The 25744-nt window shown below is 49.6% G+C and overlaps 1 protein-coding gene across 3 annotated transcripts in view; it reads right to left on the reverse strand.

Annotated features, from left to right (window-relative positions):
- Window positions 1-21198: 21198 nt before the first annotated feature.
- RAPGEF5 (Rap guanine nucleotide exchange factor 5) overlaps window positions 21199-25744 on the reverse strand; it is a 225046-nt gene continuing 220500 nt past the window's right edge. For all 3 annotated transcript variants that reach the window (XM_066239513.1, XM_066239511.1, XM_066239514.1), the window contains exon 26: window positions 21199-24807. In XM_066239513.1, coding sequence (XP_066095610.1) covers window positions 24689-24807 — 119 coding nt within the window. In that variant the 3' untranslated portion in view covers window positions 21199-24688. The remainder of the gene's footprint in view (window positions 24808-25744) is intronic.

The following is a 25744-nucleotide window of genomic DNA, read 5'->3' on the forward strand; positions in this document are numbered from 1 at the left end:
CACCAAATAATGCAATAAAAAAATGGGCAGAAGCGAGGTCGCCAGCTTGAGCACGGGCTCATCTGGTTTGAGCAAAGCTCACCAGCTTGGACCCAAGGTCGCTGGCTTGAGCAAGGGGTCACTCGGTCTGCTGAAGGCCCGCAGTCAAGGCACATATGAGAAGCAATCAATGAACAACTAAGGTGTTGCAACGAAAAACTGATGATTGATGCTTCTCATCTCTCTCCATTCCTATCTATTCCTATCTATCCCTCTCTCTGATTCTCTGTCTGTAAAAAAAAAAAAAAAAAAAAGGCAGAAGATCTAAGTAAACATTTTTCCAAAGAAGACATGAAGATGGCCAATAGGCACTTGAAGTGTGCTCACCATCACTCCTCATCAGGGACGTGCAAATCAAAACCACAATGATATGTCACCTCACACCTGCTAGAATGCCCGTCATTAAAAAGACAAGGAACAACAGTGTAGGTGAGGATGTGGAGAAAGGGAAACCCTTGTGCACTGTTAACAGGAATGTAAACTGGTACAACTACTGAAGAAAAACAGTGTGGAGGTTCCTCAAAAAATTAAAACTAGAACTACCATAGGATCCAGCAGTCCCACATCTGCGTATTTATCTGAAGGAAATGAAAACACCAACTCAAAAAGGTATTTGCACCTCCATGTTCATTGTAGCGCTATGTACAAGAGCCAAGACATGGGAACAATAAAGTGTCCTTTAATGGGTAAATGGATTTTAAAATGTGGTATTATATATAATAATCATGTATAAATGTATAAAAATGTGGTATAATATATAGGATATATATACACATACACAATAGGTATTTCTCAATAAATGTTATTCAGCCATAAAAAGGAAATCTTGCTATTTGCAACAATATACACAAACTCTGAGGCCATTATACTAAGTGAAATAAAATAGAAAAGGACAAATACCATATGATCTCACTTATATGTAGAACCTAAAAAAAGGAAAAATACCCCTGAACTCACAGATATAGAGAACAGATTGATGGTTGCCAACGACAGGAGGGGGTGCAAGGGGGAAGTGAAATATGGAGGGGATAAAAAGGTACACACTTCCTGTTATAAAACGTCCTGCCTGGGGTATAATATACAGCATGGTGACTGTAGTTAATACTATAGTGTATATTTGAAAGTTGCTAAGAGAGATCTTAAAAGTTCTCATCTTGAGAAAAAGTTTCTAACTATGTGTGAAGATAGATATTAGACTTACTATGATGTTCATTTTATAATATATATGCTGTATATATGTTGAATCTCTGTTACATATCTGAAACTAATACAATGTTATACGTTTACTGAATCTCAATAAAAGCTAAAAAGCCAACAAAAATTACAAAATCTGGAGACACGGCATTATGTATATGTAATTTATAAATTATTATTGCAATAATAAATGAATATAATATATATTATGTATTAATTGACTGACTGTAAAGCCAGTAGCCACGGTCACCATCACAGCTGCCTGGCCCATGCAGGTTCACATTGGATTCAGACAGTCGGTAAAGAAACAATGGAGCCAAAAACTGGTGGGTCATCATCTTTAATTCTATCTTGCACCCAGTGGGCAAGTAAAAACACACACTGGGTTCCAAAACCCACTCACATTCAGTGCTCACAAAGCTACTGACTTATCTGAGTTTCCTAGAATCAAAGGTTTCTAGCTCACCAGACTTATTCACCTCTGTTCCCCATCTCCTTCCTTCTCCCTGCACAAACTGCACAAACTGGCTTCTCACTCAACACTCCGCCATCTTGGCTGCTTCTCCTGGCCTCCTCCACATGGCCTTTCTCTGCTCTCCTCTCTGCTCTCTCCTCTAATGATAATCTCAGGAACCAAGAGAGCAAGCTCCCGTTCTGCCTCCACTTTATAGTGTAGATTCATAACCTTTAATCCAATATACAAAATAGGGGAAGTCTCTAATACAAAGTCACTTCTCTGAGGCATGATGGGATTGCACCACCCCACATCAAAAAGGGTGGGAAAGGCTTAATCCTAAAACCAAGCCCCAGGCTACAAGGATCCTGCCTGCCCACGGCCTGTCCCCAACACACATTAATATCACCTGGGCGACGGCTTCCGCATGGGCAGCGCCATCTTTAACAAAGTGAGCATAATATATTTTATCTGCCCAACACTGACCAACCCATTATTTCTCCCTACATTTTTGGTGGCATGCTTTTTATATGTTAATGATTTTCATAATATCAAATAGAAATGACATTCTTAATGTCATGTAAATTTTAGACTAGTTGTCAAATTTAGGAAAGCCTCTAGTTCTTTTTTATTTCAAGTGTAGAGACTAGTGTCATGCACAAACCAAGGCAGCCGCAGAATCTCAGAGACCGGGACCAGGTTTTCCCCCAGTGCCGTCAGAGGGAGTATGGCCCTGGCCAGGCCTGGAGTTGGGAGCTCTGGGCTCCAGACTGTAAGACAATACGTTCCTGTTGCTTAAGGCACTCAGTCGGTTGTACTTTGTTACAGCAGCCCTGGGAAGTGGACATGGGGCATTTGGGAGGAGGCATGCAATACACCAGGGGTCCCCAAACTACGGCCCACGGGCGCATGCGGCCCCCTGAGGCCATTTATCTGGCCCCCCGCCACACTTCCGGAAGGGGCATCTCTTTCATTGGTGGTCAGTGAGAGGGGCATAGTTCCCATTGAAATATTGGTCAGTTTGTTGATTTAAACTTATTTGTTCTTTATTTTAAATATTGTATTTGTTCCCGTTTTGTTTTTTTACTTTAAAATAAGATATGTGCAGTGTGCATAGGGATTTGTTCATAGTTTTTTTTTTATAGTCTAGCCCTCCAACAGTCTGAGGGACAGTGAACTGGCCCCCTGTGTAAAAAGTTTGGGGACCCCTGCAATACACTGTCTGCTACTAGTGACTTCTCAGTAAACGTTAGAGTTTGTTGTTATTTAAAACAGAAAATAAGTGATTCTGTACGCTGCCTCCTTAAGGAGGGATTAAACCTGAGAAGCAGGACAAAGTAGGACAGTTCACCCAGTGGACTGAGGCCGAGGAGGTGTGTGTGTGCGTGTGTGTGTGTGTGTGTGCATGTATGCGTGTGTGCACACGCACACGCGTGCCAAGCCTCTGGCTGGAAGCTAAGAAACAGTGGACAGATGGTCACTATTTCTGGTCACTCCTGCTCTGGACAAGAACCAAATGAGAGATCCAGAGGCAATGGTGTGTGTAGCCGGATGTAGCTCAGCTCATCCTGGAAGCTCTCCACAGATTGTCTCAGCCCTTCCCAGTCACGAGCATCCCTGTCACAGGGACCAGAGGCCATTACCAATCCCTGATCTGCCCAGAGCCTGCCTACAAAACCACCTCTGTGTGTGCGTGTGCATGTGTGTGTGTAAGGTTCATTAAATCACCTGCAATGGAAATAAATGAGGCAGAATGGGAGCTCCCTGTGCTCAATGATCACAGCGCAGTTACCTGGCTGCTGGTCAGACAGTGCCACCTTCACAAGCAAGTGACTGCTCTGACTTCCGTGTGTCTGCCAGAGAGAGCAAAGGAGCCAGGCTGTTTGAAACCTCCTCCTGCGCATGTTGCCTGAGCAGTCCAGGGTCCACATCTTTCTCACTAGTCCCATCGTTAACCCCTGCCTGGCACCGGGGGTTTGAAGCCTGTTCTGTAAAGTCAATCTCAAAGCGGCTGCCAAGGGGGTCATCAGGGAATGGGTCATTACACAATCTCCAAGGCCCTTTTCCATTTCAAAGATCACCACTTCTTTCAAGTCTCTGAGGACATAAAGACCATCTGAGGGACAGCTGTGTCCTCCCCTCCCCCATCCCTGCTGCAGCTGCTGGGCACCAAATAGAATCATTGAGCAGGTCGGGCTCACTTCCTTTGCTGTTCTAGGACCTGTGCAGTTTCACGGCAAGTTGGGGGAGTTAGCTGGGCTCCAATTCTACCAATGGCATCTCAAGTGTGACCCTCAGGCCAGCTGTTAGCTGACTGAAGTAGCTGCAGAGAGTGGCCTTCTGCTCCAGCAGGAAGCCAGCACTTGACCTGCTGCAGAGTTTAAAGTAAAGCTCCCTGCCCACAAGCCACCCAGGTCTCAGACCTCCCTTTCCTTCCAGGCAGTAAGGGATGTCAGGAGCAGGAGTCTTGGGGTGGCAACAATCTCTGCTGTGTGAGCTTGTGCTACGAGGCAACCTCTCTGAATATGGGAGCTTCAGTTTTTCTTCTTTAAAATGGATTTAATAACACCTCCTTGGCTTTTCTCATGAGGTTGTGAAATTCAAGGAAGCTGTGTATGTGCAGTGGTTTGTATAAATAACAAAATGTCATACTCGGCCCTGGCCGGTTGACTCAGTGGTAGAGCATCAGCCTGGCGTGCAGAAGTCCCGGGTTTGATTCCCGGCCGGGGCACACAGTAGAAGCGCCCATCTGCTTCTCCACCCCTCCCCCTCTCCTTCCTCTCTGTCTCTCTCTTCCCCTCCCGCAGCCAAGGCTCCATTGGAGCAAAGATGGCCCCGGGCGCTGGGGATGGCTCCTTGGCCTCTGCCCCAGGCGCTAGAGTGGCTCTGGTCGCAACGGAGTGACGCCCCAGAGGGGCAGAGCATCACCCCCTGGTGGGCAGAGCATCGCCCCTGGTGGGCGTGCAGGGTGGATCCCGGTCGGGCACATGCGGGAATCTGTCTGACTGTCTCTCCCCGTTTCAGGCTTCAGAAAAAAAAAAAAATGTCATAATCAGTAAGCACTGCATCATAGGACTTTGATTATGGCACTGGGAACATTTGTGTGTAGGGAAGGGGTCCTTGACCTTGACCTTGATGTGATGGCTTTGAACACGTCTTTTTTTTTTTTTTTTTTTTCATGAAGTGAGAAGCAGGGAGGGAGAGAGACAGACTCCCACATGTGCCCGACTGGGATCCACCCCACATGCCCACCAGGGGGCGATGCTCTGGGACTTCCACATGCTGGGCCGACAATGTACCACTGAGCCAACTGGCCAGGGCCTGCACATGTTTTTAATTAACACTGGTGAAGCCAGCAGAAAGAGTAGCAGATTGAATCAGGGCAAAGTGAACTACCATCCACTGGACAGGGATTTTTTTTTTTTTTTTTTTTTTTTTTTGTATTTTTCTGAAGTTGGAAATGGGGAGGCAGTCAGACAGATTCCCACATGCACCCGACCGGGATCCACCCCACACGCCCACCAGGGGGCGATGCTCTGCCCATCTGGGGTGTTGCTCTGTTGCAACCAGAGCCATTCTAGCACCTGAGGCAAAGGCCACAGAGCCATCCTCAGCATCCGGGCCAACTTTGCTCCAATGGAGCCTTGGCTGCGGGAGGGGAAGCGAGAGACAGAGAAGAAGGAGAGGGGGAAGGGTGGAGAAGCAGATGGGCGCTTCTCCTGTGTGCCTTGGCAGGGAATCGAACCCGGGACTCCTGCACGCCAGGCAGACGTTCTACCACTGAGCCAACTGGCCAGGGCTGGACAGGGATTTATTTCACCTTGTCTCATTTTATCCACTCAAAAATCAAGTGAGAGCGCGAGGTAATTAACCTCATGTTAAACCAGAGTGTTGCAAACTTTCTTCATGGTGCTTCTAGCGTGTCAGCATCTCCAGGAAGAGGAATCCCTACCAGAGTGATTGATTACGGAGTCAGGTTCAGACAATTTAATACCTGTCGCCACCCAAACACCTGAGCACCCGCTGAGCCCCGTACAGCTTCGCAGAGTTTGGGAATCAGATGGGACACTGCTCCTCTCTCCTTCCTCATGGCCACAGCACTGGTGCTTTAGCACAGCGGACACCCTAGCCTGTCACGGATATGACATCATCAAAAGGACGAAGCAATTTACCACAAAAACTAAACTGTCTCGAGCCCGTGGTTCACGCACAGCGTTGCTCAGATGCTTCCCTTGAAATCAAAAGATATCCCAGAGAGCTGTGGTGACAGGGACGTCCCCAGAGTGCCCCGGCGCCCCGTCTGGGACCTGAGGTCATAAACGAATGTTCAACAGTGTGAAATAACTTCAAATCAGAGCTTATCAAGTTTTAACAGGCACAGACTCACCCGGGGATCTGGTGACAATGTGGATGCTGATTCAGTAGTTCCGGGAGGGGCCTGAGATGCTGACTGTCTAGCAAACTCCTGGGTCCATGTGGGGGGAGCAGCTAGTTCACGGACCACAGCAGAGAATTGGGGCTTTAAGTGCAGCGGGCAGGAGGGGGAGGGGCAGCCAGCCCGCGGAACCGTCCAGGTCTGAGAGCCCACACTCTTCCCAGGTCATTAAAACGGGAGGAAAATGTTACACACTGCATCAGGGGACTTCCAGTTTGGCACGTTAGGAAGCTCGGAAGCTGTCTGCCCCGTTCACACAACAACAACAACAACAACGACAAGCCGAACAAACCGCAAATCAACAACTCTTCTTAGATCCATCAGAGAATTGAAGTCACAGGACAAGCCACCAAGCTGGAGAGACAATGGGCAGATATAGAGTCACAACTCACCGGAGCAGGACAGGAACTGCCTCCGTGAAGTCACTGCCAGGCGGGAAAAGCGGAGCGGGGTCGATGAGTTGCTGAGGGCCCCGAGTAGACAAGTTTGAGAATGAAAACTCCAGGGAGGCCCCCACGCTTTCACGAGGGTTACCTGCCAGGCCGGCCAGGTTCTCACAGGGAAGGTCTGAGAGAGAGATCCCTTCCTGCTTCTGAAACAGAGAGAGGGGAAAATGGCCACTATTAAATACCCAGAGCATTCTGGGCTTCTTAACAAGGCCTGCCCTCCAGAGGGCTCATTTCCGCAGAGCCACACCTGCTGGGGTTTCCGCAGAGCCTTGGCCGCCTGGGGGAAGGGAGATACCCAGCTGGCCCCTGCTAGCCTCCCTGTCTCACCTAAGGGGACAAACAAAATGAAACCAAGAAGCCTTTGTGCAGGTCACAGCCCAGGGGCACAGGCTCACACATCACTGTGACCTAACCTTAGGGCGATAGGCCACCTCCCCTTCATCATGGTCCTCCATGTCACTGGGGCCCCTGGGTATCAACTGGGACAGCTGTGTATCTCACGAGATATTGTCTCGGGAAATCAGAGGCAACAGGGGAAGGGAGGCGAAACGAGGACATGGAGGAAAGTTAGGGCTACAGTGAACAGTAAACAAGCCCTGGCCAGAAAACCCGCACACTGAGGCCCATTTCTCAGTTCCTTTTACCCAATTTCAGAGCTCTGGCTTCCAACAAAATTGATAGAGATTCTAAAAGACAGCCCCTGGCACACGCTCCTTTGTCCCAGTGGATGTCACTTACAAAACACAGACTCAAAACTAACATTGTGAAGAATTTCACGATAGGAGCCACAGAGCACTCGGGTGTCTCAGGACAGGTGAGCTTTGTCTGCTTCTGATCCTGCCCAGGAACTAAGCTCGGAAGAGGACGGACTTTTGAGCAGTCGGTCTTATTCCATCAACACTGTTTCTCTTTACATCATAATAATGTTCCCGGGACTCCCTCACACTCAGCTGGCCCTTGGTAGCCATGTGCTTTGTCCCTGGATGCATGCCCTGTGGCCTAGGGGGCAAATGATTGCCCCACATGCAGGGGACAGCTCTCATTCCTGCGTGTGTGCCTGCCACGCTCCACCACACAAGGCAGGGATGTCTACCCAGTGTGCCAGCTGTCTTTAGAAGGAAGTAGTGCGTATGAAACCCTGCAGGTCATCTGCAGAAGCAATTCAATTGAGTGATCATCTCATAAGACATTTACGTGAAGCAAATCAAAGCTATTCAGTAAGACACACAATAAGATACAGGCGACTGTATTTTGTTGTAGAAAGGACTTTCCTCAACACCACTGACAGACGCTCGTGCCAATGAGAACATAAGACAATTCAGTAAAAGCACCACAAAGCCCTGGTCCCACTGGGCACTCCTGCCAGCCACCAGAATCTAGCCTGTAGGGAGCAGCAGAGGATCAGGGGAAAAGGGAATCATCCACGGTGGATGGATATAGTACAACGTAATTACAACAGACTATGTTGCTATCATAATCACAAGTGTCTTTCTGAGGGTGGATCCTGGAAGAGTGAAAGACCCTCTCATTCTGCCAGGTTCCTAACTGGATGTGGATATGCTGAGTGTGGCCTGGAGCTAACCTCCGGTGATGGGGACAGCAGGAGAGGGCTCAAATGACAACTTGGTGTTGCTCCCAAGGAGGAGACAGTAAAGTAACTGAGCGGGAAGCTGGAGGCTGTGTGACAGAAAAATGGCCAAGGGATTGTTTTTTTTTAATACCGGCATATCTTGAATCCAATGTTTAATTGTATGTGTTGCTATAGTAACAAGATGCTTTGAAATCCAGTCTCATCTTAACTTAATTACATCTTCCATGTACATATGAATTTGGGGGGTAGGGACACAATTCAAGCCCCAGAATGTGTACGGTAGCCATTGTTACGAAACACACTTTGAAGAGAAAAGCTCCTGAATCCTAGCGTTGGGAAGCAGACGACATTACCCCCGTGGTTGCTGCAAGCGGGCCACTCTATTGCGAAGCCTTTCTCTGAAGAGGTACCCACTTGGTGACATCCGTCAGATGCAGCTCAGTGGCAGAACAGAACAGGCTACAATGTGAAGACAATACGAGGTCACCTCAAGTTGGCTACGAGAAAAGACGTGATTGGCTCCTGTATCTTAAAAGGCTGTACTCTTTTAGAGCAGTGGTCCCCAACCTTTTTTGGGCCACGGACCGGTTTAATGTCAGGAAATATTTTCATGGACCGGCTTTTAGGGTGGGATGGATAAAGGTATCACGTGACCGAGACAAGCGTCAAGAGTGAGTCTTAGACAAATGTAACAGAGGGAATCTGGTCATTTTTTAAAAACAAAACATCGTTCAGACTTAAATATAAATAAAACGGAAATAATGTAAGTTATTTATTCTTTCTCTGCGGACTGGTACCAAATGGCCCACGGACCAGTACCGGTCCGCGGCCCGGGGGTTGGGGACCACTGTTTTAGACTATTATTTAAATTTACACTAAAATTATTGCCTTTTTTTTTTTTTAGCTAAATTTAAATTTGAACTAAAACTCATTCCTGGATAAGCAGCTACCACCAGGCTCGGCAGGCTAATCACCTCTGTCCATAGGTCTTCTCACTATTTTGCCACATAGATGAGTTTGCTCTCTAACGCTGTCTGTGAATAGCTTGCTTGGTCTCAGGGTGTTTAGCCTAAGTTTTCTTCACTAAATTATTCTAGTTAAATCATAATGCAAAGGTAAAAGGGGTAAGCTTTGCTGTTTGTTCCTTTATGGTACTTTATAGCGCCGAGTAAAATTTCTATCGCTTATACTTTCATATACAACAAATGTTTTATTTTATTTAGATGCTATATGGCCAATTACCAAATGTGGGATGACTTTGCCTTGTAGATATAGAAGGAATCTCAGTGGAGAAGAAAGCAAGAAATACTGAGTGACTATTGCAAAAGGAATTATTTTTAGTATTTTAAAACCTTTTTGTAAACTGGTGTCCCCTGATACTCCCTCCCTTCAGTGTGTTTCCTTAAGCACAGAAATGTTGAAAACTTCTGCCCTAAATAACCAGTTTGATGAAAAGATCAAACTGTTGGCTCTCTCTGCTGATTTGGGGGTGCTTTTGGGCTGCCAAGGTGCTCTTGAGCTCTCACTCTGGCGCCTGCCAATCAGACAGCCTCAAACCCCAGCGTCCAGGGCAGTTCAAGTCTGAGTCCAGCGCTAATAACAGGGATTGGGTCTGACTGAGGACCTGATAGAGGTTTTGCCCATTAACTTTTTTCAGCACGGCAGAGGCGGCTCAGCAGCCTTCTGAGCAGGGGGGCCACTAGATGGCGCTCCATGCCCACCTGATCCTGTGGAATTTTAGCACACCCCGAATCTGGCGGGTTTCCAGGGCTGCTTATCCTTCTTCCTTAGCACAGTGCCTAAGGCCCATGATACTTGAGGGCCTCAGAAAAGTATTTTAATTTCTTTTAAAATCTGGAGGGAAAAAATGTAGAAAAGTAGAACACCTCTAATTATATTTACCTTGATAGTGCAGTCATAAAATATGCTTTCATATACATATATGTACATATATACGTTTTAGATCTGGACTCAAAGTGTCGAGGGCCCGTGAAAGTCATAACACAGCCCCGGTGGCTTCTCTGCATCACATATGGAGCGTGGATAAAAAATGTGAGTGACATTTAATGCAGTTCCCAGGGAGCACCTCTCCCGGATACGGCTTTCAAGATGCACGCGTTCAAGTACTTAGCTCCATAGCCGGCTTCTCAGTCACCTGCCCTCTTGATTTCACCTCCTGAATCTGTCACCTTTGCTGTAGACACACGCTGCTGTCCTAGCCCAACTCACTGGAGCCTTTCTCTTGGACTTGAACAACAGCCTCCCACCGGCCTCTATGCTTCCAGCCCCTTCTAGAGGCAGCCAGAGGCGTTTCCCAAAGGTCAGATCTGATCAAGTCAGTCCTTTGCTTTCATCCAAAACCTTCCAGGATTCTCTGCTGCCCAGAGCAGCGCGCTCTCAAGAGCAGTGTGTGTCCTCGGGGAAGCAGGCCCCGCAATTCACCGGGAGCACAGAAAGAAAACAGAAATGCTATTTATATTTACCTTTTATCTGGCCTTTAACCATTCTGGTTTTTTGTATGCTCTGTTTACACAGTATGTGTGCATTATTTATACACAAGTATATATGGGTCAGGAAAGGTGTGACTTTTCAGTTATTTTTTTTCTTGCTTGTTTGTTTCTGTTTTTTTTTTCCGTTTTGTTTTGTTTTTTACTAGAAGGATACAACACTGAAGTATTTGGAGATCTTAAAAATGATGTTCAAGCCTTTTAGAATTGCACACAAAGCCTTTCTAATACAAATCAAGATAACCTTTAGAATCTTACCTGCTTAGTTCTAGACTCAAAAGACACCTTATAAGAGCTCTAAGCTCTTAAGCTTTCGTGCATTTATTTATAAATGCCCCGTGCATAGGACGCTCCTCCCCAGCCACAACCCCCCTCCCCAGCCACAACCCTCCTCCCCATTCCGCGCCCAGCTCCTGGGCTCCTCCCAGCAGTCCTGCTCTCCGTGTGTGGCCTGAGAAGAACTGTATTTACCTGTTTATATTTTTTCTTTTTCCTTTACCGGGCTATGAGGGGTATGGGCGTGGCCGTAGGTGGGTGCGCCTGCACACAGGCGTGTACGCACAGGAGGGTTGCATTTATTGAGCAGCTATTAGATGCAGAGCACCGTGCTAGGCACTGTGTGCCAGTTTCAAGTCATCTCTCTTTTAGGTGACCGACTCATCCTGGAACTTTCTTGGTTTTAGCTCCCACAAGTCTGTGTCCCAGGAAACTCCTCAGTTTCACTCAAACTGGTTATGGTATGGTCAATGTATATAATAACCCTTGTTGTGCAGATGAGAAAACTAAGGCTCAGAGAAGTTATAAAAACTTAGCTAAGCTCACAAAGCTGATTGGTGCCAGGACCTGGCTCTGTCCCTCAGAAAATCACTGCTCTTTCCGTCATGAGCAGGGACCATGTCTTATTTAACTTTGTCCCCTCGTGGCTGTCACAATTCCTACATGTATTAAATATTTGATAGGTGAGTGATGAATAAAAACTCTCCAGTGGAAGATCCACACGGGTATTAATGGCGACATAGTAAACTAAACAAGCTGTGTCTTCTCCCTCCCTGTGACCCTAAGTCACAGAACGGTAGAAAATTGGACTCAGGGAGGACAAAGGACTCGCCCAAGGTCACATTACTGAAAAAAATGTTGGAGCAGGGACAAGAACTCAGGTTTCCTGACTCATCTACTCCATTTCTACCAGAACACTGTGGGAAATAAACCAGAGGGCAGAAGAAATAATGGGAGCAAACTGGGCTGTTTTTAAACATTGAACTGAAGACACTAAGCAGCTCTGAGTTGCCAAAATCTGTACCATTAAAAAAAAAAACCTAGAAAAGGTTGAGAACTTTTCTTAAAAGATACACAAAACAATCCTCTCAAAACAGATTGCCCCCACGTCAGGAAGGCTTAGTACAGGCACATGAAATGCAGGAAGTGCCACAGTTGTTCAGGAGAGCCTTTCCTTGTCAATCCGCCCCTCTCCCACCCAAAACAATCAAGCCTTGAGTCCAGCCGGCCTGGCATCTCCAAAATGGAAGGTCTGTTTGGAGACCGCGTGGCCAGGTGCTGCCAGCCAGAGTAGGGGCAATGCCCCGCGCCCGCCGCCTGAGTGGCTCTGAAATGCCCATTTAGCTCCATTTTGATGGGCGTTTCTTGGCTTCAAGGCCACGTTTGTGCTTTGTCCCTGGCCTTTACTGACCTCTGATTCTGAGGGGAAGCTCGCCCCGGGGCAAATGGAAATTTCAATGCACAACAGAACACATGGGTTCCTCTCAGGCTGCTGGCTGGTCCCAGCATCTTGACACCGAGTGGCCTGTCCAGACAAGCCTCAACCCCACCTGTGCCAAAGGACAAAAAGCACAGCAGCAACTTCCGGGGCCAGTACGCGTGACAGGGAGATGGAAAGGGGTGATTTTTCCTTCTGGATCTACTGTTGACACTCCTTTGTGGGAAGAAGGGGGGAGGGAAGGAAATGAAGCTTTGCTTTGCATTCTGTCTACCCCCCCCCCCCCAATCTGGTGGACTGAAGCCACACCTGGGAATGTTCTGGATGCTCACAAATGGCTGAGGAAGCAGGGTCATGCAGCTCTTGCAAGAATCAGTGAAGTTCATAGCCCTCATGGGATCTGTGAGTAGCTGAAGGGATTAGCCCTGGCAGGACGGTGGATTCTCAGCACCCTTAAATCAGCCAGAATGTTGTTTCTGATCACCACTTAGCTAATGTCACCCATGGTCTCCTCTGAACTGGGGACTGTGTTCTGGAGTTTTGAGGAAGAACGTGACAATGGTGGTCCCTGGTCCCCCGGGGCTGATTGCTACTGGCACAGACCTCGGGAGTGGCTTACCAGGAATCGGCTCTGGGAAAGTGAACTTGGATTCACCTTAGCAATACGTGCTCAGGGATGTGCCAGAATTGCTGTCTCGCCAGGCTCCAGGGGGTCCTCACCACATCTGGCAGGGTAACCGGGCACGGCCACCCTCACGGGGACATGAAGCTGGCAGAGCTTGCTCTGTGATGGTGGCAATGCGGCCCAGTCTCCCTCTGCAACAACTCTGTGGGGACAACTGTGTCCTTTACCTGGGACTGTGAGCTAAAGGTAACTGTCACAGTCTCAGGTAAAGGAGTTAGTTACCTTTAGCTCGTCCAACAACCACACGCATATCAGCCACATGCCTGGGTTGTGATGAACACTGACAAAACAGTGCTAATAAAAATTAAAAATAAAAGGATAGCCGGTTCTCTCAGGAGCTATCTAGTTTAGTCCGGGGATGAAGGGGAGGCTGGGCAGTGCGCCGGCTGTGACTCAATCAGGGGGTACAGGTGCCCTTCGGAGGGACATCCAAGCTGGCCAGAGGGGCTGGGGCAGCTTCCCTGATGATGCTGAGACCTGGGGCCCCAGGAAGGGTCACTTAGCGAGGAGCAGAGAAGAAAAGCGGCAGGGGCAGCCCGCGTCCACAGCACACGGGAGTCAAGCTCACCCATGCAGCCCGTGTTTGTCACAGCGCCCCCTAGTGCTCGAAGGACCCGCTCGCTAATGGTTGTGGAAGGACTAGTCTGGAAGGTTTGGCGGGACCGGGGTGGGGCGGGTGCCCTGAGGAGAGGCTGGGGAAGGAGGCCGGGGCCAGATCCGGGAGCCTGGGAGCCCTGTTTGGGGATTTTCACTTTCTCCTGAGGGCCCATGGCTGGGAGAAGGGAGTGGGGAGGACTCGCCTGATTCATCCTACACCGGCCCTCCGGCTCCTCATCGGCTTAGGAGACAACAGATAAAGTGCCTGCCTGACCCCTTCAAGCATTCACAATCTCTAGTTTGGCTCCTTTCTCATTCCCTTGATTTCTGCATTATATTGTAAAATCAGTGAATAAGAACCCTCGGGACAGTGACATGATAGGACAGAGCTGACAAGCCACTGCCTCTCACTCTGCCACCAGCTTTGAACCAGGGCCTCAAGAACATGCACTTATAATAGACTGAAATTCTGCGCAGGATCACCCTATGCCCACCAGATGTCGCTAAGGCCTCACATGTTGGTCACTACAGCGGCAGAGGCCTCTGTCAGCAAACCAGTTATTTATTAAGCATCAGATGAGCACCGCGTGCAGGCTGAGCACTTCGTAGATAAGAATCCCTTTCTCGCAGGACTGTTTTGAAGTTGGTCTCCGGCTGTGCAATGGAAACTTTGAACCGTAAGTCTGGAACCACTTGAACACGCTTCTTCTGAGGGCCTGTTCCTACATGTGGGTTAGTCACGTGTTTCATTGGGCTGACGGCAGCCTCCGGAGTCTGTGGTGGCCAAGATGTAACTCAGAGTTCTGTATTTCTTCTGGGAAGAAGAGCTCGAATGAGAAGGCAGCCAACTGAACATCCAAGTTGAAGGCGTGGTTGATACAGGAAGCTTGGTGGGTGGGCCCGTGAGGTGATCTGCTGACCAAAGGGGTGGTGCACGTGTGGGGGCACTTAGGGGGGTTCTGGTATGGGAGTGCTGGGAGCACGGACCTAGAGGTCCGAAGGATCATTACATAGCTTAATAAATCAACCAGAAGCACAGCTTGTCCTCCACACCGCCCCAGCTTTCCCCCAAAGCCGGAGAAATGAGCGGGGTTGAGTGTCCAGCTTGTCTAGCTGACAAGCTAGACCTGGTATGAAGCAACTCCCGTTGGCTCTTGTCAATGTCTCGTGAACATCTCCAACCGAATGCATCCCAAGCCAAGCCCTTGATATTCCCCTTCAACCTGCTACTTCCATTGTCTTTCTCCTAACAGTTAGTTGCAATTTCATCATTTCAGTTTCTTAAGCCAAAATCCTTAGGGTTAACCCTGAACTCGTCCTTTTTCTCGCATTCAATCCATCAGCAAATGCTGTCAGACTGACCTTCCCGACAGACCTAGAATCGGTCGGTCACACCACCCACTGCCACCAGCCGGCAGAGTCACTACCACATCTCGCTTGGGTTATCCTAGTGGCTTCCTACCTGATTGTTGCTTCCAACTTGCCCCCATTCGGTCAGCTGAACACTCAGCAGCCAGAGTGATCTTGTTGAAACACAAGTCAGACCCCATCGCTCTCTGCTTGAAACCTTCCAGGGGTTTCTCCTCCGAGCTGGAGGAAACGTCGGTTCTGTGTGGTCTGGCCACGTTGTCCTGGCCTCCAGTCACACCTGGCCCCTTGCTGGTCCCTAAATCCCAGGTGCCTCTTCAGGGTCTCCGCACTCACCCTTCTCCGTGTCTGGGGTGCTTTTCCCTCCGATGTAGCACGGTTGGGTCCCTCCCGTCCTTCTGGTCTTTTCAGCAAGGCTCCTCTGGTTTCCTAGGACTGTCATACAAAGTACCACGGGCTGGGTGGCAGAGAGAACCAACCTATTGTCTCACAGGTCTGGAGGCTGGAGTCTGAGACCAAGGTGTAGGCAGGGCTGGTTCCTCCTGGGGGCTGCGAGGGACAGGTCTGTTCCAGGTGTCCTGGGTGTGCTGATAGACGTCTGTCTCCTTGTTGCCATGGTGTTCCTCTGTAAGCATCTCCAAATGTACCATTCTTATAAGGATCCTAGTCATACTAGACCAGGGCCCAACATAAAAACTTCATTTTAACTTGATGACCTCTGTAAAGACCTATGTCCAAATAAAGTCATATTCTGAGATCCTGGGGTTTGGGACCTCAACAAGTGAGTTTTGAGGGGACCCCAATCAATCCCCAGCTAAGGCCTTCCCTGGCTACCCTATCTATGTTTCACCTGCCTTCCCTGCTTGGCTTGTTTCTTTTCAGAACCCTCTTATCGAGTGTACTACTACCCATTGTACTGATCTGTCTTCTTCTTCACTGTCTGTCTCTCAACTGTCCCACCAGATCAAAGCTCCATGAAGGAAGGCATCTTTGTAACTTCGTGTCCATTTTCCCATCACCTAGATCAGTACCTGGCACATAGTAGGTGCTCAGTAAACATAGATGAAGTCTGTGGCAGATGAATGTTAGCTTACAAGAGAGAGAAAGAAAGACACAGATGATTGGAGGAGCGAGAGAATGACAGAGAGAGGGATGGGGGCAGAGAGAAAGTTAGTCTCACTGGATGATTTAAGGAGAAAAACACTGGGCACGAGTCCCCGCAGGCCCACAGTGGGCTATGCTTCTGGCCTCCTTGCTTTTCTGCTTCCAAAGGGAACTTTCTCTCGCCCAGGGCTGAGCCTACATTCAGCCCTCTAGGGCTTGTGCAGATTGACTCTAAAGGAAACCAGGGAAAATTTCCTCCCACTGCAGAAGACCAGCCAAAGAGCCCTGAGCATGTGTCCATTTCAATCTGGTGTCAGAAACTGACGCTTCTGTGTTGCCACTGGGAAGCCCAAAGCATGTAGGTGGCGCTGCTGTTCAGGCGTTCTCTGGGTCTGTGGTCAGGCAGTGGGGTGGGGTGGGGGTGGGGGGGAGGCCAAGGCAAAGCCTCCTGGGAGCTCCCCTGTGTCCTCAGAGAGATGGGAACCCTGGATGCAAACAGGCCCAGGGTCCGATCAGTGTTTTTTTCTTCCTGCGTTAATATGTGAATGACAGCGTCCCTGCCAACATTAGGCTCACCCCCACTCTGCAGGCTCCATACAGACATCTTTGTTCAAATCAATCAGCAAACATGTAGGGGTCGTCCCTTTGTGCCAGCGTTGTGCACAGTAAGTGGGGATTCAAAAGGAAAGCTTGCCCTGGCAGGTTGGCTCAGTAGTAGAGCATCGGCCTGGCGTGCAGGAGTCCTGGGTTCGATTCCTGGCCAGGGCACACAGGAGAAGTGCCCATCTACTTCTGCACCCCTCCCCCTCTCCTTCCTCTCTGTCTCTCTCTTCCCCTCCTGCAGCCAAGCTTCCATTGGAGCAAAGTTGGCCTGGGCGCTGAGGATGGCTCCATGGCCTCTGCCTCAGGTGCTAGAATGGCTTGGTTGCAACAGAGCTGCGCCCCAGATGGGCGGAGCATCGCCCCCTGGTGGGCATGCCAGGCGGATCCTGGTCGGAAGCATGCGGGAGTCTGTCTGACTGCCTCCCCGTTTCCAGCTTCAGAAAAATACAAAAAAAAAAAAAAAAAAAAAAAAAAGGAAAGCTCATGTGTGTACCTCCCTTTTAGCTCACGTGCACTGCCCATTTCCTCCTCACCAGAGCCCAGGGGCGCAGACGCTGCTCCTTGTCCTGTGTGACAATTGAGGAAGTAAGGATAAGAGAAGTTACGTACCTGGCGGCAGTGGATTAGAAATGGGAGTGCAAACCTGGCATTTTCCCGTATTAATCCCCCATGATCATCACCATCTCCAGTGGTTATTTGAGTGCCTACCATGTACCAGGCATGATGCTGAGCACTTTACCTGCATTGGTCTCATGTTACTTCTCACACTGCCTGGCAAGGTAGGGGCACATTAGCTTCCCTTTTATGAGGAGCAGCAACAACAGTGAAGGCTGAGGTGGAGACCTTTCCCCCTCACTCCTTCAGTTCCTACCTGTCGGGGCAGGGCGATGTGAACCTGGCCTTCCAGCTGCAGAGGATACACTGTAACCCTGCTCCTCACCCTCACGGCTGCCCACGCTGGGTGGCAGGCAAGACAATGCACGGTGGTTCCCCCAAGAGTCACGGTGGGGCCTGCTGCAGGGACTCCGGCAGGGAGGAGAGGGTTCAGCGTGCGGTCATCCAAGAGGGCTTGGGGGGGCATAAGCCTTGCTTGAGAGGTAGGCAAAGGGTCCTGGGCACACTGTTTCCAGACCTGAGTGCTGGGTTCAGGCAGGGAGCCTGGGAGGGGCAGGGTGGGGCCAGCCGGCTGGGGCTGGGACAGCAGCACCAGCGTCAGGGACAGTTTGCCCTAGCGTGCAGTCCTGCGCCCCGCGGGAGGCAGCAGCTTAGTGCCCGAAGCAGGCCCTGCTGCCCCGACTCCAGGGCCTCGACTCCAGGGCCCCGACTCCAGGGCCCCTCCCTGGCTGGCTCTGGTAGGCCCGCGCCCCCACCAGGGCTGTGGAGTCAGCGCGGGGCCCGCCCGGGGCACAGGGCACCGGGCAGGGAAGGGGCCGGCGCTCCTTTCCGGCTTCCTCCCTCGGCCTCTTCCCTTCCAGCTGGAGGCCCAGCCGGGTCAGCCGAACACAAAGGAGCACGAACAGTTCTTACTTCCCACAGCAGCCGAGTCATTTCCTTAAACAGCACAAAAGCGATTAGCTCTGGCAGGCGCAGGCGGGCACCGACCTCCTCACCCGCGGGGCGGGGCGGGGCGGAAGGGTCTCAGAGGCCTCCCAGCACAGCCCTGGTCTGAAGATCAGCGCGAGGCGAGGAGACGCTACTGCTTTTAGGTCTGTTTGCACATCTCTGATGGCGAAGAGTTCTATCCTTAAGGCAATCCGGGTGGTCTGCGCTCTTCCAGTTAGGCCCCCCTAACCCAGCGATCTGTGTCCTTATCTGTCTGGCTGCAAGGTTTAATACCGTGCAAGTAGCAAATAAGCCTCATACACATTTATTTATTTAGCAAATGTCTGGTGCATGTTATTTTCAACAGACATCTTTGTTAGTAAGAATCAACTAATCTTCCCATGTAGAACGTCAGTTTAAAGGGGGACACCATGTTATTAGTGTCCTGGGAGCATCTGCTTGATCTCTTTGGCCCTAAGCAGATGAGTAGAGGACGAAATATGAAGACCTTGTATGCCATTGAGGTTTATTTAGATCAGGGGTAGTCAACCTTTTCATACCTACCGCCCACTTTTGTATCTCTGTTAGTAGTAACATTTTCTAACCGCCCAATGGTTCCACAGTAATGGTGATTTATAAAGTAGGGAAGTAACTTTACTTTATAAAATTTATAAAGCAGAGTTACAGCAAGTTAAAGCATATAATAATAATTACTTACCAAGTACTTTATATCGGATTTTCAGTAAGTTTGGCAGAATAATCTTTATAAAACAACTTACTCTAGTTAAATCTTTTTATTTATACTTTGGTTGCTCCACTACCGCCCCCCCCCCATGAAAGCTGGAACGCCCCCTAGTGGGTGGTAGGGGCCAGGTTGACTACCACTGGTTTAGTTCTACAGCCTTGCAGGTGCTATGTAAGGATTTGGAGCTGGGAAAAACACCATCAGCTTTGTGTTTTAGGGGGTAAATGTGTCTGTGAGAGTGGTTTGGAGGCAGTATGGGGAAGATTTAGACCAGAGGGAGGGAGACTAGGTAGGTTGCTGCAATGACTGAAGTAAGGGACAGCAGGGTGTGAGCTCATGCAGGGGTGGCGGGCCAGGAAGGAACAGCTGGGATAGAAACGGATGACCGATGACAAAGGGGCGCTGGGCTGGGGAGTCCCGCTTTTTCTCCCCGGTCAGCCTCGGCGGGGTGCTGGCCTCACTCACCATACGAGACCCTCCTGGAGAAAGGGCCTTCTGAGTTATGAGACCAGAGAGCCACTGCTGCCTCAGAACTTGGGACAGATCTGGCCACTCTCTCAAGTGTCCCCTGGGAAACTTCTTCAATCTCTCTGCAGCTTTTTTTTTTTTTTTTTTTTTCAGAACTCCAAGAACTAGAGTCTACTGCAGAGATTTTTCCCCCCTTGGAATGTGATTATTTTCACTCAGGTTCTAACTAGAAACTATAGCCTCTAACCACACGGACAACTTAGGAACCTCCAAATGTCTGTGAGCAGGAAAGAGGCCTGAGGAGAGAGGGGCTCAATACCACGTCCCAGAGAGCATCTCAGGACCCTAACCTAACTCACTGGTTGATTTTCGTTTGTGCCCTGACTGGGTATCGAACCCGCCACCTTGGTGTGTTAGTACAGTGCTCTAGCCAGTTGAGCTACCGGCCAGGGTGGTGATGTTTTAATTCTCAAGCTGAATGGAGAGGCCTTTGCCTACAGCTCTCACGGCAGCGGACACAGCAGGCACGGGCTGCGTCCTAAAGCTTCGGTTTACAAGCCACACGGGTCTCTTCTTCCTCTTTTTCCTTGGGCAGAGCAAGACCTCTGGCCACTCTGGCATTCAACATGGGGAGACACATGATCCTTTCGCAGGGAGGGGTTACCATGTGCCAGAGGCCAAGCTTGACATCGGAAGGCAGGATGTGTGGTCCTCCCTTAGAGAGGGGTGTAGGGGATTTTGAAGGATAGTCTACCCTAGTGTGTGTACCCCTAGACTCTCATTTCCCCAGAGGACTGTTGCAACCCCTCTGCTCTTGTGTGCCAAGGCCTCTGTTTGAAGCACCGGCCGTCAGCCCCAGGGCTTACAGCTTCCCTTGGTACCTGGTCCTACACCAGTGGGGTGAGGTGATGAGAGAGGCTCACGTGATTGAATCCTTCAAATCCCAGAACATGAGAAAACTGATCTGATTTCCAACACGGGGTGTTTAGGTGCTGCAATAATAACTGGGTGGCGGCCGGCGTAAGTGGTGTAGGCATGGTGGGCTGCCCGAGACCTGCCTCACCGACCTGCAGCTCTCCCAGCGAGCAAGTGATTTCTGAGTCCCGAACCACGGAGCGTAAGATGCTGCCAGCACACAGCCACGTAGCCCCACACATCACAGACAAAGCAAGAAGCTACGAGGCAGGAATAGTATCTTTAACATAATCTTATATTTGGAAAAGCAGTTTAAAAAAAAAAGTTGAAAATACAAGATAAGGTAACAGTAACTTAGGTAAGTTTTCACCTTATATTGCTTGGCCATTTTTACATATAAATTATTGCTGACTAGCTTCGATAAATACATAGCCTGGTCATATGTACAGAAGCAGAATGCATGAAATCCAAGAAAGAAAATACTGTTAATGGCAATTCTGGTAATTCAACCAATGTTTCATATTTACCAGCTCTTAGAATGGTGGAAAACTACAAACTGTAGTCCCTGAGAAGTTAGGTAGACACCCTGATCATGGGTTTTCTATCTCCTAATTGTTCACGCAAGCCGGACAGTGTCAAAGCAGTACTGATTAATGATACATTAAAAGGCAAGAGTCCTTGCTTCAGGTCGATTTCATCCCAGTATTTAATAACAGTGTAATACGAATACAATAAATAGGCTATGCAAATAAATAGTACTCTGCTAAAAAACGTTTGATATGTACAGCTTTGCTTTTTTTTTTTTTTTTTTTTTTTACAGTAGTACATGTTCATCTAGCTTTTTGGCAATTTTTAAAAACTCTCTCCCCCTACATGGTGGCCCACTCATTAAGAAGCAGGCTGAAATTTTAAGGACATGTTTGAAGCATTTTAAAAGGAACTGCACGCTAGACAATCTGCAGTGCACCTGACCGTCCCAATTTTAATGTTTCCACCTAGTTTCCGAGAAGCTTGGATTAGTTGTGCCATGTGGGAACGCTAAGGTTGGGACGTGTGGGGTATGTGTTGGCTGCCACAGGGCGGCTGGGCGAGCCCAGCTCTGGGGATCCGAGGGCACCGGCACCCTCTCCTTCCTGCAGCTCTTTCTCCCACCAGGGGGCGGTAAGCCTGTCGTTGCGACATCTCCCACCAGGGGGCGGTAAGCCTCTCGGTGCGACATCTTCTCCAGCCAGCTGGGGAGGGGCGGAGTTTTACCGCATCCACATGCTTCTGAGCTCAGTGTCCACTGCACCTGACCTGCCTGTGGCTAGGGGTCTGGGACAACGAATTTATTCTAAACATAATCAGCGACCCCAGAACAAAGTGAATGCAGCCCATAATATTTATCATGACAACCATTTGGCAACTGTGTGGATTATACCAAAGAGTGGATTGGAAACATGGTGGTCTCTGGAGCATCTGTAAGTATGTGTGGAAAATACAGAAAGATGGTGATTCTGTCTGCAGGAGCGCGTCCAGAGCTACCTTCTAAGCAGGGCTGGTTCGCAGGGATGCTGCCGAATCCACAGACCCGTGGGGCTGTTGAGCGTTGTGCTGTAGCAGAAAGAACCGCTTGGAAGTGCCGGTCAACCACTCGCCGCTGAAGGTGGCAGATTACTGATTTCAGAGTGAGTGGAGATTTCAGGTGATCATAAAACTCTGAGAGCTGAAAAGCAGCTTCGATGTCTTTCAGTCCACCCTTCCAGCCAGGACAAAACCTATTCCGAAGAGGGTGTGGCAATTATCCAGAGAGGGAACACGGCCCATCCCTATGATCAGGGAGAAGCTTCGTCTTGCGTCGGCCTGCTCTGTGTTGGGCAGCTCAGGTGTTCAGGAAGAGCTGCACGTTGAGCCAAAGCTGACTCCCACGATTCTGCCCTGAATTCTGTAATCCCTGATTTATGTCTTCTCAGAGCTTCTGAGATTTCTGAGAGCTGCTGCCTGGGAAATCTCTGGAGACAGTTGTTAAATTTCAGAAAGATTTGGAGATTTTGATGACACGCAGAAGATGAGGATAGAAAGGCAGCTCAAAACCAAACAAAACCTCCCCCTCCCTGGGCTGAGCCACCTGCACATGGCTGGAGGCAGCGGTGGACGAGCACCAGGCTCTGCCGGCCCGGCTTCCCCTGTGCCACGGGGCGTGCTCTGCCTACACCACCGAGATGTGCTTAAACTGCATGTGCGGATGCATCCGGCCGCGTACAAATCTGAACTGAGGTCTAAGGAACAGGTGCTGTGCTGACCGAGTTCTCTACCAGAGCAACTGAAACAGTTTTACTTGGAGCAATGTAGATCTTATGTGAGTAAAATTGCAAACTATGGAGACAATGTTAAAAGGGTTTTACATGGTTTGACTGGGCAAATGCTACTCCTCCCCAGCAGAGAGAACGGACAGGAACACCTGTGTGTGCTGTTGGCCCATGCTAACTTCAGGAATTGGCAAGAGAGCTTTTCCAGGGTTTGACAGCCACGAGAGAAGTCTGCCCTGGGCCCAAGGTCCTGGTCTCCCCAGCGGGTCTCATTCCAATCCCAGCAGCCGGGAGCATTTCTCTATGTGGATCAGTCCTGGATGGTGTCTTTTTACAAAAATCTGTTAACTTTCAGGACTGATATCTTACGTGCTGGGATGGACTGAAGTTCTACCAAACAATCTCTTCCTCCATGGCTCCTGCCAGTGACATCCCAAGCTCAGCGTGATTCTTGAGCCCAGGGAGGCTACAGAGGCGTCAGAAAGCATCGGATGCAGCAGCTCAGGACAGAGGTGCTGAGGAGACAGAGGGACGCGGTTCTGCGCAGGCACCTGAGGACAGGCGGGCGCGGTGAGGCGCCAGAGGCTGACACGGGTGGACCGTGAACGGACTCCGGAAGCAATGTGACAAGTACCAGCTGGCGGGGGTGGATTCATTACTGTATCCCATAAGGCATTTTTGAAGGTCGAGGGAACTCTATCTACAGTTCTTGAGAATTGCAAGAGTCTTATTTACTGGAACAGCCCTAATCTATAAGAATGGGCATAAAGAGAGACTTAAAAAGACTCTGGGGAAAGAAAAGACAAATTATAGGAAAGATGCTCTCTTGGTTGGAAAGTGAATTATAGGACTTGGAACTCTCTGACATAAATCAGAGATCTGGGTATTTCAGGGTTCTTTTAGCTGTAGACTGGGCAATCCCCACTATCTCAATGCCTCACTGCCCTCTAGGGGGTGCTGAGTGCCCTACACATCATCCCGCCGACACTCCCTGGACGGACTGTGCTCGCTCACACCCTGTGGGCGAGGGGCCTGCGAAGGTACGCAGAACACTAGCGCATCATGAGGCACAGAATGTGGACCCTTGTGACTCTCTGTCACCTTGATGGACAGTCATGGAGTGCCTATAATGTGTCAGGCACTGTGCTCTTTCAAGAATCACACTGTTCCCAATGGGAGACAAGAGCCTGCTTGAACATGTAGAGAAAATCCCTGGAGATTAAACAATGAGTTGGTTTCCTAAAGATTCCTAGTTTTTCATTATTGGCCAAGCAACTCAGCCTAACTTGCCCATGGTTGCAAATCAGTTGTTCAACAAGGAGTTTCACCTGCGAACTGACGCCCCAAAGTGATTGTGGGTGCAAGGAAGCACACGCCGTGACACGTCCCTCTGGGAAATCAGAGCGTGGATGCTGGTGGCGCGACCTCACTGACTCCCTGGACACAGTGGCCTGTGGTGACGTCACAGTGCATATCACCAGAGGCCACGCCTTCCCCCTGGAAACCGGGAGATGTCATCACCGTCATCAGTTGTTCACACAAGCTACTTCTTTGACAGTCTCTACATGGTCATCGGCTACCAGGCAGAGTGAACTGGCTTCCTGTGCCGGGTGTATGCTTACAGAAATATTTGGTCACTGCATATAACATGACATGCTCTCTTGTCTTGATGCCGGCATGTCTCAAATTAAAAACTAGATGCGATCAACAATGTCCGCATAAGAAGACAGACGTCTCTGTTTCCAGAGTGCTCCGACTCTCCTTCTGTCCTCTCGTGCCCAGAGCACCGAGGAGAGGCCTCTCCCCGCCGCTCTGGCGGCTGACGTCACTTCCTGAGCACGCTTTGGTTGGCTTTCCTGTGTGTGTCTTGTGATTTGCTGATAAAACTCAGCGACTTCTCCTCTCACAGGAAAGAGACGTGCTTGGCCATGGCATTCCCGCAGCTCCAAGGGCACAGTCCCTCCGGGGAGGTGTGGCGGAGGGGCAGGGGTCACGCCCGGGGCTCGATCCTGTGCGAGAGCTCGAACAGGGCTTGCTGGCTGTCAATGACATACAGGTGACTGACGTAGGATTTCAGCTCTTGGTGCTCTTTGGGAGACATGTCACCTCCTAGTTTTTGGAGGGAAAAAAAAAAAAAGACAGTCAATCTCACGAGCATGGCAATGCTTTATCTAAATAACACCTTAAGGCTTAGAGTAATCCTACCAGGCAGACCCTTGTCAGTCAGACTTGCAGAAGAGCTATCTTTATGGGAACAGTGGGGTCTCTTTTCCAGCACAGCCTAGATTCAGCAGGCCAGGGAATTAGATGGGCCAGGTATTGGTTTACCAGCATTTAGACAGAGTTTGTTACCTAACATGACAGAGTAGTCAGTGACTGTGCTATCTGTCCCCTCTCTGAATGGAAACGGCACAGACACACAACAGGGACGTGGCTCGCGAGCCCATGGTCTGAAGTCCCACGTCGCAACAACTGCCCATTTAAATGGTTTCCGCTGGCTCTTAATCTCAGTCCAGAACTCAGAAATCACTGCTACTCTGGTGAGTGCACATACACAGTAGTTTTTATCATTACTTTTTAAAACTTTTGTGTAATCCTTGAGTGTCTTTATTAAAGGGGGAAAAAAAAAATTAAGGGACCAATGGAATGAACAGCTATCACAGAACTGAACTTAAGGTATGGCTGACAGGCAGAGCAGGTTCCAGAAGCGTGCGGATGGGCCAGCATCTGCCCAGAGAAAGACAAGGCAAGGGGTTTTCCAGTCCCGATCTCAGGGCTGCAGGAGGCTTTAGTGCTTGCTCTGTGAGCACACAGGCTCCAGGCTGGTGACAGGGCTGACAGGGACACGGAGATAAGGCAGCCTGGGACAATGGGGTGAGCCCACTACCCATACCCAGAACAAACAGACACACCCTCCCCCCAAACCCCAAGAAACCGGGAGACTGGCTACACTGCCCAGAGAGACCATGTCAGTGGGAGGGGGCAGAGGTCACATCCTCCTGCCTCGGGGAATCGGGTGAGACCGTGAGACCGCAGTCCTGCAGCG

Source organism: Saccopteryx bilineata, chromosome 7 (genome assembly GCF_036850765.1).
Source record: "Saccopteryx bilineata isolate mSacBil1 chromosome 7, mSacBil1_pri_phased_curated, whole genome shotgun sequence".
NCBI classification, from domain to species: domain Eukaryota; kingdom Metazoa; phylum Chordata; class Mammalia; order Chiroptera; family Emballonuridae; genus Saccopteryx; species Saccopteryx bilineata.